We start from the raw sequence: 17142 nt of genomic DNA, 5'->3' as shown, positions 1-17142 counted from the left end.
GGGAATTTGACCATGTTTGGAATTGATCCCGTTTTTGTTTTTCACGTTTTTTGAGAAAAAAAAATGAAAACATTTCTAAAATGGCGTTTGGCGCAATAAAGACAAAAAATGAAAACAATTTTTTGATCTAGTGTAAAATGAGAGAGAAATGAAAAACGACTTTTAATCGTTTTTCATTTTTTGTTTTCATTTTCTCCTCTCTCTAGCAAAGAGAAAGAGAGAGAGACATTAATGGATTTTTTTATACTGAAAACAATCTCTTGATAAAACTACAAAACGCATTTTTAAAAATAATTTTTGTCTGAGATTGAAAACATTTTCATTTTCTTTTTCATACAAAAAAACAAAATCAATTTAGAACGAGTTCCAAACGCACCCTTTGTATCCTCATCTCAAAAAAACCAATTTGAAGTTGTAACTACAACATATGTACATGTTTCTTGGGAAATAGGGGAAATCATTGAAGAGGTTATACATCACGAAAGGTAGTTTTCCATTATACATCTGTTTAGCATGTCAATTCTTGACCTATAGGATAAATACAACCAAAAAAAAAAGCAACACAAAACCAACTAAGGAAACAAATCTGTGCAAATATACCCGAACAAGGAAATGGAATAAGTAAAAAGAAACTACAAAAAAAAAAAAAAAAAAAAAAAAAAAAAAAAAAAAAAAAAAAAACGAGTCAAAAGTACAGACTTGTCGTTGCAAGTGAGGAATTACCATATTGGAATATTTCAATATGTGCAACCAAAAATAGAAACACTACACAACCAAAGGTACAAACAAGTCAAGCATAGAATACCTCATCGGAATGGCTTCGCATGTGTTGCTTCAAATATGCAGGTTTCTTGAAGCTGGCACCACATTTTTCGCAAGTATTTGTTTGTTTTACACCTTCTTTTGTCTCTCCTGTCTCGGCCCTCTTCTCCATTTCATCCTAAACGACGGGAAAAAAATTAGAATACGGCAAAAAAAAATGCAAAAATACTTTTTGAACATTGAAAACGATATTAAAATTGAAAACACGCACACAGGTATATAAGAACTCCTATTTTATTGGAATAAGAAAACGAATTTTTGCGTTAATTAGGTTTCCAATATATAAACCGCTCATCAATATTTAGTATTTACGCAGATGAAATCGATCTAATCGCTAAATTATCTGCAAATTCCTTTTTCGCATAGAATCGGAAACCATATTATTCTCTCGCAAATTATGATGACGAAATTGAAAGAAACTTTTACAACTTCATAGCAATTTATTAGAGGGCTGAGAAGGAGAAAGAAGAAACCTTATGATGAGTGAGGACGTGAGAGGCGATAAGAGATTTCTTGGACCTGCAGATGCCACAGTGATCGCAGAAATACCGCCTTATGTCCCTGAATATCGGCATCTTCTCTCCCGCTTCCTCCATCCCTCTCTACCCAGCCAGATAACAGAACGGCGCAAGCAAATGCTTTGTTGCGAGAGGGAGGAGGAGGATATAAGAGCCCTAAATATGGCCCAATAGTTATTGAACCAAACATTGAGGCCCAATAGTTATTGAGCCAAACATTGGAGCCCAATAAGTATCAACGCATCTCAAAGCCTTTTAGAGGGGCGCTGCGCAATAATAATTGAGAGAAGGAAAAAAAAAAACTAAAAAATGTTTAGGACAGAAACAAAAATACCACTCAACATAATTAACGTCATTACACACAAAAAACAACTCTCATGTGAAAAAGGAAAGATAAATAAAATGAGCACTAAAGGAAAAAAGAAAAAGTTTTTCTTCATCAGCTCTCAATAATGTCATCTCCTAGTTTTGGAAAGTACGTGTGAAATTGACAGACAAAAATAGTGCAATACATCATACAGGGAATATTGAATTCAACAATTAATTATTCAACAACAAAAAAAGAATTCAACAATTAATTAGTGTAAGTGTGATGATATATATGTGGAAAAGAAAATGTCTTTCCACCAATCAGGGCGCAAAGGAAACTATGAAAGAAGATAAAGGTGAAGATGAGACTTGAGAGCAAATAAAAAGTATTAATCTTACAAATATTTAACACCAAGTTAACATAATCTCACTTTAGTTTTTGATTTTTTAAATGTTATATAGTTAGTTTATGAAGTTTTTTTATTTCAATACCGGTCATTATGTTAACTTGGTGTTAAATGTTTAATAGAATATGTAAAAATTATATACTAAAATTAAAAACATATAAAGTTTAGATACAAACAATATAAGAAACTAAAAGTTAATTTCTACATGTATACTCAAAATTTTTTATTTGTTTCTAATTTTGAACTCTAATTTACACATATTCTATCAAATTTTAACGTCTAATTGATAGAATGACTAAAACTAAAATAAAATAAAACCTCATAAATCATTTGTACAACGTTTGAAAAGTCAATAACTAAAATAGAATTGAGTGTTAACTTAAAGAACCATTCATGAAATTAACCCAAATAAAAAAAGGTGTGGGAGAGAGAATATAATATAACGTATAACACTATTAAAAGCGGTAAAAAAGGTGTGAGAGAGAGAATATAACATAACATATAACACTATTAAAAGCGGCATCTTTTCGTTTAAACACTAGTAAAAGCAATAAAAGTATGGTTGTACATGGGTTAGGTTTGTGCATAGTAGGATTTTTTTTTACCCCGCTTTAAATGGTATGAGTTGCACATATTTGGCCCCAACAATGTTAAAAAAATTTCACAACCCAATGATGTTTGGGTTGGGGCGGGCGGGGTGGGTTGGGTGGTCGGGTTCATCATTCAAAGAATCAAAATTCAATCCAACATTCAAAGTTCATTATCAAATAGAAATAATAACTCCAACATTCAAAGTTCGTCATCAAATAATATTGATCATCAAATAGAAATAATACTGATAATCAAACATAACTCCAACATTCAAAGTCATCATCAAATATAAATAATACTTATTAGTCCATCATTAAATAGATAGCAATTCAAAGTTCAATCCAACATCAAACATGAAGCAAAGTAGTCAATCCAACATCAAATATAAAGCAAACATACATTATAGGCTTAATTCAAATCCATCCAAAGCAAACACTACAACAGCAACAATCTTTATCAGTCTACACTTATAGGCTCCTTATAAGGCATGTTTGTGCGGATTAGGTTGGGGTATGCGGGTTATTATAGACCCAACCCACAAATCGTTTTAAACATCTCAGGCCAGACATTTAGTGGGCTGAAAAATAAAAAATAATGCTATAAGTTACCTTTTTTGGGTTGAGTTAGGATGAGGTGGATTAGATTTGTGGGTTGTTCTGGTTTATGTACACCCTAGATAAAGGAAAAAAAATGAATGTTTGCTCAACAGTAATTTATCAACAATTTACACATAGATTTTATGGTAAGTTGTCTGTTTAACTTTTTTTAAACTATCTTTAGCATTCATTTTAGCTTATTCATGAATTACAGTAATATTATTACTTCATTCTATTTATACCATATTCAGTTAGTATTATCGATGAAAATGTTGATGTCGACAGTATCGAGGTTTTGATTTAAGGATAATGTTGCGAAAATATCGATGTCAACGGATATTTCAGAAAAATAGATACTTTAAAAAAAACCATAAAACTTTTCTATTAAAACTATAAAAAAATGTTAAAAACAATCAATATTACTTAATTTAAACTAATTTAATAATAAAAATAGTACATTTTGGTCGAAAAAATGAGATTTATGTCAAATAGTGTAGTAAGAAATTATCATTATTATATATAGATTGTGATTCAAATATAATTTTACATACTTAATACAAACAAGACAAAATTATTCAATATATTACGTGAAAATTAACTACCAAACATATTAGAGCTCACACAAACTTAAAGTGCTTTCAATATTGAAATGAGTTTATAGCATGTTGGAAAGCATTAGATAGGTTATCATCTTGATCTAAACAATACATTTGCCAATATATTACCCTTGAATAAGGTAGTTGTTGATGTGTCTCAGATCTTTTCCCAATGTTAACTCATAATAGATACTGCTAGTTTATCCAGCTTGACAAACAGTTTTTAAGGATGCATAATGACATTTCGACACTGACTTGTGGTGGAATACACTAATATATTAAACAAACCATCTTAGTTTTGTACTTCTGAAGTAGATCCCAATCGAGAACTATATGGATGATTATAACCATATGAACTTTTTTCAGTTCCTAAGCTCATAAAATCAAAACTCAAGGCCACATAATCCTCATCAATTTGGCTGATTTGAATCACACCACATGTTCTTATAAATTGTTTTCCAATGGCCCAGTACCAGGACTTGCTCACCTACATCCATGATCTTCATCTGGTAGCATGGTACAATCTTCTTCTTAGTGAATAGACTTAAAAGTATTTGAATATGAGTTATTCATTTAAAAAGTAAAAATTATTTTAAAAACTAATTAAGTCCTAATATTTTTTATTATTTTTTGTTTTGAATCATCGTTGTCACATTTTATTTAAAAAAATAGGAAAAAAATGTGCTACAAAATTGATTTTTGTGTAAAAGAATTCTTTCAATGTTTTTGGACATTTTGTGGATATTTTTAAAAATGTCTTAGATATTTACATATATTCACGATATTTTTGGACATATATTTTATAGACATGTCGGAAAGAATATTTTTCCCTTAGTTATTCATATTGAGACTTCAAAATATAAATAATGTCGTGAAAATATCAACAACATCTTGGACATTTTCATCCCTTGTTAGTATCATCACTCACAAGTATGATTTTAGTTTATTTTATGTTTACTTAATAATTAAAACATATACTATTCGTCCTATATTTTATTTTGGGTCAGATTTTGTAGTCAACCGAAATATTTATTCCGCATCTTATGGGAGCCTTCTGATTAAGCAAAATCTAGATGACAAATTCAACATAAATCACTTTATTAAAAAGGACTATTGTCTCATTTTTGTCCTGATTCGAGTCCCAGACATAATCCATCATTGTTACTTGAAGGCCACAAATCTAACGCATGTCACCAAAATAAAAAGGCCCTACATAATTTAAAAATAAGAAATACTAATATTTTAAAAATGATAGATAAAATATTGCTAGCATTTCACATCTGAAAAGCATCTAAAATAGTTCCCGCACAAATAAAAAAAAAAAAACAAAGGAGATGTCTATAGTAAGGTGACTCCCTTTTTCTCTACTAATAGAGTGAGATTCAAAGAATCTCAGTGAGGGAATTGGATCTCAGTGAGGGCCCCTGTAGTCTCCTCCACATCTAATTATAACTCAAACACAATAAAAATAATTATAAAAACAACCCTTTCTTTTATCAAATTACAATTTATCACCCCATCTTTTACATAATAACAAAAATAACCTTTCTCTTAAAAATTTCTCCTAAAACAAATCTCACTAGTTTTTTGTTTTTTTAAACCACCCATTACCCTTGGCGGCAAAACTCACTGTCACCGGAACAGTAAATTTTCAACAAAAACAAAAATCAAAATTCAAACACAGAACTCTGAAATCTTCCTTGACACCGACAACTTGACCGTCAACTACCACTACCGGCGGCACCACTGCCTTACTGAAACAGTAAAAAATGCACAAAAATTCAAACAATTCACAAAAGTAGTATTCTCTAAAATCAATTCACCACTGCCAACAATTTTGTTAATATTGATTTATATCTTTACCTAAAGAACACCAAAATAATCACAAGATTAAACCTATTACTACACTCATTATCAACTTCAACAAATATACATTGATTTTATAAACCAAAAATCAAACTAATTAGAAAAAATTCACAAAATTTTTGCTTAAAATAATAAACTTATGTGTATAATACATTAGCTTCAAGATATGAAAAATAAGGTGTGAAACCCAAATTCCGGCATGAATCCATGTGGGGGTCTCGGTGTTCATTTTTTGGGGCGCTCTACCCACGTTCGCGAGAAGGCCCATGGAGTGGCGAGAGTGATGGGCTCGAAAACGGACCCACAGAGCGGTGAAGATGTTGGCGTGGCAGGGGTCACAGACGGAGGATTGACGAGTATCGCAAGGAAGGACCGAACCAGGGGTGGCGCGTGGTGAAATGCTCCTAGAAATTTTAGGGTTTTTTAGAAGACGTTTGGTTTATTGATTTATAACCATTCTCAGTTTACGTATGTTTTTGTGAGAGAAAATACTGTAGTGAGCCACGAACTATAATCCAAATCATGACACGAATCATTGTTCCAAACGCACCTGTTTCTATGATGTTAGTGTTAGTAGTTGAAGGGTTAAGATCTAAAGTTTATTAGATTTACGGTTGAGATTTCATTAGACACAAATTAATATTTTATGAAATAGGGGTTGAATTATAATTAAAGAACTTGAAAGTAATATTGTAATCAAATGCACTTGGTTTTATTAGTTTTTATGAGCACCATCATCTTTGACCCTTGCTTTTTCATCTAATGGTCCGTATTACACACCATACAGAAAAAGAGAGGCACCCTACCATAGACTTATCCATAAAACAAAAAAAAAGAAAAAAAAAAAAGATTCGTTTTTCATGCGACCCATATTTTTTCCGTTGCTTTTTGCTCTCTCTCTCTCTCTCTCTCTCTCTCTCTCTCTCTCTCGTGGATATTTCGCAACAACCAACGAGAACGAGTGAAGCGTCGTCCACCAATTATCAAAAAAAGAAACAAAAAAAAAAGCGTCGTCCACTTAAAAGAATATTTTATGAATAAATAATTTTTTTAAAAAAAAAAAAGAAAAGAGAAAGTTAGCGGCCACTGAGGAGAGTTCAAACCAAGCAAGCTGGCATCACTCTCGGGACTTAACTGTACAAATTGGCATTTCTTCTTCTTCGTATAAAACAACCGACCGACGACCTTTGACACGTGATCTTCTTTATTTCTTCTTCTTCTTCTTCTTCTTCTTCTTCACACCACCATGTGTCTATTTTCTCCATTACCAAACACGGACAATCATTTTTTAATTTAATTTAATTCAATTCAATTACCCAAAAAACAATTATTAAAAATTCCATAAATCATTCCAATCCAGTCTCTATCTTTCTCTTTCTATCCATTATTTAACCGCCACGAAATCACTTCTCACCTTTTGTTTCTCGAGAAAAAAAAAAGAAAACAACTTTTCTTTGCTTTCTCGAGAAAATTAAACTCAATTACGCCGCTAAATTTCGAAATCCGCTAAATGTTTCTCAAGCCCAGATCTTGACCCCTCCCTCCTTCCTCACCGGAACCCTAGCTTTTCTCTACCGCAATGCATGGCTACAGCCGCCTCGGTACCCGCGGCGGCGGCGGCGGCGGCTCGCCACCGTCGTCGCCGCGGTTCCGCCATGGCAGGAGCAAGAGCGGAGGAGGCGGAAGGGGATCGAAGCAGAGCGTGATGGAGAGGATCGTGCTCTTGCTGATTTCGGCGATGTTTCGGAGGAGAGGCGTGCTGTTGCTGGCTCCGCTGCTGTACATTTCCGGAATGCTGCTTTACATGGGCTCGGTGAGCTTCGACGTCGTCGGGATAAAAAACGGCGTTGTCGTGGTCCACAAGCGCCACCCGCCGGGCTCCGTGTATCGGAGTCCTCAGGTCTTCGAGAAGCTCTGGCCTTTTATGCAAGCCGAGAGCAATGGAAGTGAAAACGCGGTACTGTTTTCTTATTTTCAGCTCAATTTGGGGAAAAAGGACATTTTTAATGTAATTACGAAGCAAATCTTTTAAGTCAAGTAGCTTCTGAGTGCTTTCTGCTTAGCATTGTGAAAGGCTTTGAAATTTGTCTGTCAATTTAGTTTTGGAATTGAAAATAGTGGTTTGACAAGAACAAAAAAAAGGGGTCAATTGTATCCAATTTGATAAACTGACTGTTTATGGATGGAAAATGCGCAGATGATGTCAGTGTGGAATTCTACAGTGCATCAAGTTTGGAAGCCTTGTCTTCACAGGGACATCCCAAAAGCAGGTCTGAGTTTTCTGAATAAGAATCATACTTACCTTTTTAATCGCTAGATTACTGTTCTAATTGCTTGCCTGGAAGTTTCTTGATTGAAATTGTTGTATTTTTGTTTTATTACTCTTTTGTGATGTGCCTTAAAGCTTGGAGTCTTAAGTCTCGGAAGTCAGATGAAACAGCTTATTGCATGGCCGTTTACACCTAAGAAGAGACGCAAATGTATACCAAGACGGTTTACATAAACATATCCTGCTTCTTGCACATGCCGCATGTCTCAAATTATGCTGCCCATTTATCACATTTTTCCTTTTGTTCTAATTTCTGAACGTCTACACCTTTAACTTAATATATGGAGTTAGAACGACAATTAGACTTTCATTTTTGGTCTTGTTTTATAATCCTTTAGGACAACAAGTCAAATTGAATATTTTGTGTTTTTAAATAAGAATAAGCTGTTGTTAAATCGCCTCTTTTTTTTTTTTTTTTTTTTTTTCGGTATTCCAGGACTGCCAAAGTCAAATGGGTTCTTCATAATTGAAGCAAATGGTGGGTTAAACCAGCAACGTCTGTCGGTATGTTTTCCTTAACACTTAACAGTTATTTTCTGGTTATAATGCACCTCTGCGCTTAAAACCAACACCATGGAGAGGACAAAAGGAAGAAAAATCCATGAATTTCTTAGCGGATATCTATCTGTAGCCCCTGGTCAGGATGTACTACGTTGAAAAAAAACAAAAACATAGCAAGGCCCATATATGGGCAATCTATAAGACACCGATTCGAAAACACAAGCAACTCAACTTAAGCACAATAAAGAAAGTAAACCACCTAAGTGACTTGTGTTATGCAAATTGTTTTGCCTAAGAATGTTGCTAGTCCGAACAGTTATTGCACCAGCACTTCAAATTTCAAAACCTATATTGGTTTTCAATTGTTGGACATGCTGATAGAATTCTATATTCCAGTTTCTATAGGTCGTCATTATTCTTCTTTGGACAATTTTTTCTTACACTTCTATTGCAGATCTGTGATGCGGTGGCTGTGGCTGGACTATTGAATGCAACGCTTTTAATTCCAATTTTTCATTTAAATAGTGTGTGGCGAGACTCCAGGTGATTATTTCATGCTTTATCATTATTACCCCTGTAGTTCTTCTCGTCTTAAAAAAAAAAAAGAACTTTAAGAAACAAAGACAGAGAAAGAGGGAGAGAAACACATGCCTTTAGATGCAAACTATGCCATTAGTTTCATGGCCCTGGATAATTTTGCATATAGTCAAAATTATGATTAATTATCCTTGTACAACATATATATTTTCCTTTGGCTAAGAGAGGTTTATCAACATTTTAGGCACTATTCAGATGGTTTTGTCTTAGACAGAGGGAAGAAGAAACAGAATTCATAACTTTTCAGTGATTGTAGTTTTATCAACATTTTAGGCACTATTCAGATGGTTTTGTTTTTTGTTTTAGACAAAGGGAAGAAGAAACAGAGTTCATAACTTTTCAGTTATTGTAGTTAACAATAGCTTGCTGTCAACATAAGAAAATTAAGATTAAATTCTCTGTGTTTTTACTTATGAAAAGTCAAAAGAGGTAAAACTAGAAATAAAAAAGTTCCATTAGATTTCAAAGCAGCTTTGCTCGTTTTTGTTCGAAGCTCTTATTGGAGAAGCCAGTGGCAGTTAGCTACTCAGCTTCTATAAGAAGCTCTTTGAGATGAATAGAGCTCTTCTGATACTCATAAATGCGCTTTTGAAGCATCTCAAAGTAACAAAAAGTAGAAAGTTACCACATTTTGATCGTAAAGTGTACTTATATGACCTTACAGGTTTTGTTTTGCTCTGTGGTTGCTTAATTGGGTTTTGTGCTTTGGGACATGATATCAGACAACAGAGAGAAAAATATTGTTGATACTATTACCAAAATGGATGGGATAATAATCTAAGAAGTTTCACGGTTAATTAAGATTTTTCTGGGTGGTTTATCTCATTTGTTCTGCATGAGATAACTGTTTACATCTGTTTCTCTGTTTTATGTCATCTTATTCGTTCTGCACGAGGTAGATCATTTATATAGGGTTTCCAACTTGCAGCAACTTCAGGGACATATTTGATGAAGATTTCTTTATACATACGCTCAGACATCACGTGAATGTGGTCAGAGAGCTCCCGGAAGATATACTACAGCGGTTTGATAATAATATAAGCAACATTGTGAATCTGAGAGTAAAAGCTTGGTCAAGTCCAACCTACTATCTACATAAGGTCCTCCCAAAGTTGATGAACATGGGGTGCGTGCATTCTTTTTTATTTTTTTATTTTGGCCTCCTTAAATCTGTTTGCATTGTTGCACTATAAATAGGTTTTAAATTCAATATCATGACTACTTGCAAGAATTTTGATTTTAAGTACTGAAAACCATCCATTTTTTTAAGGATGCTGCTATAAGCAATTACTTTGATCTTAAAATTTCTTGATACTTTTTTACCCTGTTTCTATGATGATTTTTGCATTATCTATGATTCTGATTTTCTCTATGTACATTTGTGAGATATTTGCCATTGTGCCACTTGCCATATGCGCTAAGTTGTTGATTTTTTTAAATGGATTTAGTTATGTCGAGTGTGTCTGATGTAGGACCCATAGAAAGGAAGAGCAAGAGGGAGAACAGAGGAAGAGGAGATAAAAGAAGGGGATAGAAAAGAATCTAGAAGGATTAATTAGAGAGAAGAAGATAACAATAGAGAGAGAATATGAATATTCAATATCATTAATCAAGTCTGAAACTAATGAACATAGAAAGGTCTATTTATAGGCATATAAGTCCTAATAGTGATCAAACTCCTAATAATTTTTGGTAATTGGCACGGATGGTCACTAACCTCTTTAGTAGGTGACAGTTTGGTTCCTATTTTTTAATTTTGGCAAAATGGTCCCCAATGTCGTTAAATAGGTGCAATTAAGTCATTTTCGTCCAAATCCATCAAATTACCCACGTTAAAACCCATGTGACCCCCGAAAAGACGAAATTGCCCTAAACCCATCTCCTAAATTCGTATCATTCTAATCTGATAATTAAAAGTTAGGGTTTTCTGAAAAAGGGGTTTCTTCTGAGAGAAATTGGGAGAGCATCTACTTTGGATGATGGGTTATGGCGATGATGATGAAATGGGTAAGCTGATGATAATAATGATTAATGGCTCAACAAAGCATGCCCAACAATGCCAACAAGAATGGCGGCGGCCAACAACAACACCAACACGAACAGCACAATCAACAACAAAAGCACGAGAATTAGCTTCTACTGGTGAAGCCCATTTTCCACGACTTCTTCGGCGCCAAGCCCAATGACTTCTCCGCCCTTGTCTTCAGCCCAAAAGCCACTGAGCTCTCCCCCTCCGCCTCCGTTGGGGCTTCCTTCGCCTCCTTTGGGGCTTCCTTCGCCGGCGGTCGTGGCCCCATCTCCACCACCTTTGATCTGCCCTCCGGTCTCTCTCTCTCTCTCTCTCTCTCTCTCTCTCTTTCTGTTGAAATCATACCTCTGTCTCCATCACTCTCTATTTTTCTTTTTCCAAAAATCTCTTTTTGAAAGCAAAATTGTGATCAGAAGGAAAACAAAATTGCGGAAAACAAAAGAACAATGGGACGAAAAGGAGTTTTTGAGGTGTCGATGAATATGATAGGATCTAAAAGAGAATGATTTTCTTGAGCTTCCAATAAAATCAGAAGCAGACTCTCACTTCCATACAACTATATATATATTATGTGTATATATGTATGTGTATATTACACAGGAAATCGAAGAAATTAATAAGGGAAGGTTCACTGCCTCTGGTCCACTCTCTCTCTCTGTGTCTGCTCCGTCTCTTGCTTTGTTTTGTTCAAAAAAAAAATTTTTTTTTGAAGAAAAAGTTCAAGAACCCTAACTTTTTTCACGTTTTTTCTAAAGAATATCAGCCCCAAATTGAATACACACGTGATTTTATGCAAATAACCCTTGTAATCGGGTCACATGAGGGGTCACATGGGTTTTAACGTGGGTAATTTGACGGATCTGGACGGAAAGGACTTAATTGCACCTATTTAATGACGTTGGCGACCATTTTGCCAAAATTAAAAGAATAGGTACCAAACTGTCACCTACTAAAGAGGTAGGGACCATCCGTGCCAATTACCTTTTAAATCTTAAATAATCCTAATAGAACTCAAATAATCTTAATAGATAAACATTAAATAAAATAACTCTAATTCTAAATAGAATTCTAATCGTGTTCTCCATGGTGGCCCTGCATAATGCAGAATATTGAACCAAAAAGGAGGCTGATTCCAAATAGATAAATAAGTAGGTATAACTGTTTGCATGGTGCGGTCTTTGTTTCCAAATCACTTCTCTTTCTCTCGCTCTTGACATATCCTTGTAGAATATTGTACGGTAACAGCTATATATAGATTTCCATCCATGGTGCAGGGCTGTGCGCATTGCTCCTTTTTCCAACAGATTGGCTCATGGTGTTCCTTCAAGCATTCAAGGACTTAGATGCTTAGTGAATTTTGAAGCGCTAAGATTCTCAAAACCTATAAAGGGACTGGCAGAGAAAATGGTAGACCGTATGTTTAAGAAAAGCTACCAGAGTGGTGGAAAATATGTATCCGTACATCTCCGGTTTGAGGAGGTAAACTCTAAATATTTTCAAGTACAATCAATTTGGAGGCATTCATGGATTCCTTCTAAAAGGTGGTGTCCTCTTTCTAAAGGATATGGTTGCCTTTTCATGCTGTGAATATGATGGAGGGGAGGAAGAGAAACGCGAGATGGACATAGCTCGAGAAAGAAGTTGGAGAGGAAAATTCAGGAGAAGGGGTAGAGTTATAAGGCCTGGTGCGAACCGAGTAGATGGAAAATGCCCTTTAACTCCCTTGGAGGTATACACAGTTAACTTAATAACTTGTGTTCGAATTATATACATCTGATGATTGATAAAGTTTTCCTTTCGCACTTTAGGTCGGAATGATGCTCAGAGGCATGGGTTTCGACAATACAACCTCAGTTTACGTTGCAGCAGGGAAAATTTATAAAGCAGAAAAGTATATGGCCCCACTTAAACAAATGTTTCCCCGTTTAGAAACGAAAGATACGCTGGCTACCCCAGAAGAACTTTCTCCATTTAAGGTAACACTTGTCATGATCTGTATTTCCCCAAACCATCATTTTGGGCAAAAGAAGATAGGACTTTTGTAGTATCTTTTTACAATTTTCTTTTTTTATCTGGTGACCCAAACTACCAATCAATAGTTTGGCTGTTCCTATTTTTGATCATTAGATTGAAACTTCTGATGTAGGGCCACTCGTCCAGGTTGGCCGCTCTTGATTACACGGTTTGCCTTCACAGTGAAGTCTTTGTGACCACTCAGGGTGGCAATTTTCCCCACTTCTTGATGGGCCATAGGCGCTACCTGTACGGTGGACATGCGAAGACTATCAAACCGGATAAGAGGAAACTAGCCGTGTTGTTCGATAATCCCAAAATCAGGTGAACTGTTGTTAAAACACTCTTCTTTTGCCAAAGTATACAAGCATCGTAGGAAAACCATTTCACGATTTCATTTGTTCATTTGCTTAATGATCTTCTCCAGATGGGAAGACTTCAAACGACAAATGCGCGACATGCTTCGCCACAGTGATCAAAAGGGTATTGAATTGAGAAAGCCCAGTGGGTCACTTTATACATTTCCTATGCCAGATTGCATGTGTAAACAAGCAGAAGCTAGGACTGAAAATAGTAATACTACAAGACGCTTGTAACTTTCAACATAGCTTGTACCTTTCAACATAGAATTGCTCTCAATTACTTTTTATTTTTATTTTTTATAACACGTGTAGTCTATATTGTATTATTTCTTAATTCTTTTAGGGGTCTTGTACGCTAAAACAATTGTACATGGAACATGATAAATTATGGTAAAAATTCTTTCTCCTATCTTCTGGTTGCTATTTTCTTTTCTTTCGGTGACTGGACTGCCAAGTTCTAATTCTATGTTTTCCAAATCTCAGCTTTGCATGCACATATCCCCACCGCTTAATTCCTTTTGTAATATCAGGATCTAATCAAAATACTAGGATTCCAACAACCAAATTTGAAAAGAAACTTTATCGGTCCATCCCATTTGGAAAAGGGCCAACCGTAATCTTCAATGTTCCCATTACAAATAAAGTCCGCCCTCAACAAGAAGAGAGAGAGAGAGAGAGAGAGAGGAGTGAAAACAACAGCTTCCTCACAGCACATGAAACATTGCTTAATAACATAAATTTGGCAAAAGATACCTAAAAAAAGGCCCCAGATAAAGAGAGTCGCATTTTGCTTGTGGCACACGCATCTACCAATAGCGACATGTACATAGCTTTCTGGTGGATGGGGGTTCTTAATTAAACAATGGACTGCTTCTGAAAGGAGCAACCCTCTAACTAGCATTGAATTGCATGACTATACTTGTAATGCCACCAAACTAGTCTTTCTCTTGTGGGACTTCTAGTTAGGTCTTTGTAATAAATGCCCAATTCCAAGCCTCTTGCAAGCCAAACTAGACCTTTATACCACGCTTTTTGCTAGTTTTCTTTTTGTACACGAATAATTTTGGAAAATATTGAAACCAAACATTTGTATCCAATGAAGCAACAACCCAATGGCATTAGAGAGTTTATACCACTTTGATGCAGTTTATTTGGTTACAAATTAGCTAGACAAAGTCCCAAATACTTGCTACCAAAGCGGTACGCATTCAATTGAATAATAATACCTCTATTGACAAAGGTGGTACCAATTAATTCGTATTCTTGACTTGTTAATTAGATTTTATTTAGTTATTTATGATTTACTTACGTCATTTGTTGGAATCAAACACTATATATACTTGGTGTTTATCCCTCCGGAGTTTTTTATACATGCCTTATTCCACCGGAATTATACTTCCACTACGGCAAGTATATAAATTGATACACATATGTAGTCATGATTTTTAATCCCTTTTCTTTTTTAAGGGAAATTTCAATCCCTTTTAGATATAGCTAACCTCAATTGTAATTCTACTCTTGGCCTAAGAAAACACTTTCATATAAAGGGGAAAATATGGGAGAAAAAAATTCCATTTCCATTTCACGTATTCAATTTTTTCTCATGCAGACAATATAAAATAATAATAATAATAATAAAACAATTGTTATTGTGATCAAAGCCATCCATAAATAGAAGGGCTATATCCTTAACGAAAGTAGGAACCGACCTATCTTATCTAGTTGTCCATGCGTGCGAAGATGAGGAATTTTCCATCCAAATTCGGTGACGCATAATTCTTATTACAATTTATAGGAATGACCAAAACCGCTCCTATGTTTAAATGCTAGAATCAATCTTGTGTTTTTAAGAATGTTGAGATTATTCTATGTGTTTTTTAATAACACAAAGTTTACACTTTCTGTTTTCATTGTCACACAAAATTCACTTCGTTCATATTTAGGCAAACTTAATTGTGAGAAAATATACAATTATCTTTATAATAAAAGATATAATAGCGCTTTAAGAGAGAAATTCCAAAGCAGTAACCTTGATCTTCAAAATTTCTTGCATTTGTGAATAATTGGCTTCCATTTTTTTTTTTCTTTTTAAAAGTTTAACTTTTTTTTTATAGTTGCAAAGTTCATGTACTTTGTTGTCCTTAAAATAAAATTCATGGTTTTGTATTGCAAAAATATACATATATATTTACGTAATTAAATTTGACTAATTCTGGCATTAAAGGTGAATTTTGTGGGATAAAAAAGTTACCGGGGTGAATTTTGTCTTATTAAAAGAACATCTAATAACATAGTAGTAGATTTTGTCTGATTATAAAAGACAATCTCAGTATTTTTAGACAATCTTGACAGATTACAATAGTTCAATCTGTTCAGTATCCCTACGTTATATTCTTATAACGGGTGCGTTGAAAATTTGGAATAACATGCTCATTTCCTTTTTTTTTTTTTTTTTTTTTTTTTTTTTTTTTTTTTTTTTTTCTCCATGGTATGCGAGATAATAATATTTCTCTTTATCCTAATGTCAAGCCGAAAAAGGGCCGAAAGAAAAATTCTTTTTATCCTAACATATTTAATCAGCGAAAGGACTTTTCAGTGTTATATATCTTATTCGGAAGAGGGAAAAAAGTGGCTGCGTTTAATTTTCAGAAATGTTTGCTATAAAATAAGTTTTGCTTTCATATTAACGTACATGAAAGGAATTATGAAAGATACCTGCCGACCATGATAAGGCAAAATTCTCCATTTATTCCAGTTTATCTTTTTCTATCAGATAAGACCATACTAAATATTGTTTTAAATAGCTAATTCCAAAAAAAAAAAAAAATGATTTTAATCCCGCATATGACATATCTCCTTATCCATGAAAATATCACAATCCATGTAAAAAACAAAAAAAAAAAAAAAAAAGTAAAAAACCAAACTTTGCAACCTACCAATTATTTTTTACTAGTCTGTTGTATCAACCAATGCTTCGGTGTGTCAAAGTTAATTTTGCAGCAGTGTTACATCATTACAACCAGATACTTCCAAATGCTATCCAAGTATTTGATGGCACATATATACCTTTTATGATTATACTATTGCACGGAATCTACTTGGCGTTGAGAGTTGAGCCAATAAATGAAGTATTTTGACATTTTCCACACAACAATCTTCTCTTGGTTATTATTGTTACATGACAACGTAAATACCGAAAGTAAGCAATCAAAATTTTTTTTTTTTTTTCCCTCTGGTTGGTAGAAACCATGTGGCTCAAGTGATGTTCGATATCTTGAACTGGACTTGTTATTGCCCTTCTCTCTCTCTCTCTCTCTCTCTCTCTCTCTCTCTCTTGTTTTTCTTCTTAAAGGGTCTCATGACTCACCCCGTTTAGAAAGAGAAAGAAAAGAGGAGCTAAGAAGACAGGCCCACAAAAGGAGGCGAATATGACGTAAAAAGTAGAGCTACCTACCAAAACTCAGCCCCATCTGTAACTACTAATTAACCACTTGTCTTTCTCACACCAACAAATAATAAAAGGTCAAATCTCTCTCCCCTCTTCCGACTCCTCTTTCCATTCCTCATTTAGAGCCCTTTTTTCTCTCTCTGTCCATCCTTTCCCTA

General features: G+C 34.4%; 2 protein-coding genes across 3 annotated transcripts in view; one reads left to right on the top strand and one right to left on the bottom strand.

The window, feature by feature from the left end:
• Positions 1-1442, bottom strand: part of LOC21408152 (transcription factor IIIA) — a 3378-nt gene extending 1936 nt beyond the window's left edge. The window contains exons 1-2 of the mRNA XM_010106180.2: positions 1296-1442; positions 806-940 (exon numbers count right to left, since the gene is read on the bottom strand). Coding sequence (XP_010104482.1) covers positions 806-940; positions 1296-1418 — 258 coding nt within the window. The 5' untranslated portion in view covers positions 1419-1442. The remainder of the gene's footprint in view (positions 1-805; positions 941-1295) is intronic.
• Positions 1443-7029: 5587 nt separating this feature from the next.
• LOC21408150 (O-fucosyltransferase 9) lies at positions 7030-13927 on the top strand. 2 transcript variants are annotated; one of them, XM_010106178.2, is made up of 10 exons: positions 7030-7662; positions 7903-7975; positions 8471-8538; positions 8990-9078; positions 10061-10258; positions 12436-12640; positions 12723-12890; positions 12970-13137; positions 13308-13498; positions 13602-13927. In XM_010106178.2, exons 1-10 carry the CDS (start codon positions 7285-7287, stop codon positions 13768-13770), a joined length of 1707 nt encoding a protein of 568 aa, XP_010104480.2. In that variant the 5' UTR covers positions 7030-7284; the 3' UTR covers positions 13771-13927. The 2 variants fall into 2 exon arrangements, with proteins under 2 accessions (XP_010104480.2, XP_024026643.1); XM_024170875.1 differs by lacking the exon at positions 7030-7662 and adding an exon at positions 7697-7713.
• Positions 13928-17142: the final 3215 nt, after the last annotated feature.

This window comes from Morus notabilis, unplaced genomic scaffold (assembly GCF_000414095.1).
Source record: "Morus notabilis unplaced genomic scaffold, ASM41409v2 Scaffold485, whole genome shotgun sequence".
Classification (NCBI taxonomy): domain Eukaryota; kingdom Viridiplantae; phylum Streptophyta; class Magnoliopsida; order Rosales; family Moraceae; genus Morus; species Morus notabilis.
This window is presented reverse-complemented; position numbering and strand designations above follow the sequence as displayed.

What these genes read in the sequence shown, in the direction of transcription:
- LOC21408150 (XM_010106178.2), top strand. Translation starts at nt 7,285, where the DNA reads ATGCATGGCTACAGCCGCCTCGGTACCCGCGGCGGCGGCGGCGGCGGC. An exon ending in CCAAAGTTGATGAACATGGG is followed by an intron (nt 10,259 to 12,435) that starts GTGCGTGCATTC and finishes TCCATGGTGCAG; the next exon opens with GGCTGTGCGCATTGCTCCTT. An exon ending in AAGAACTTTCTCCATTTAAG is followed by an intron (nt 13,138 to 13,307) that starts GTAACACTTGTC and finishes CTTCTGATGTAG; the next exon opens with GGCCACTCGTCCAGGTTGGC.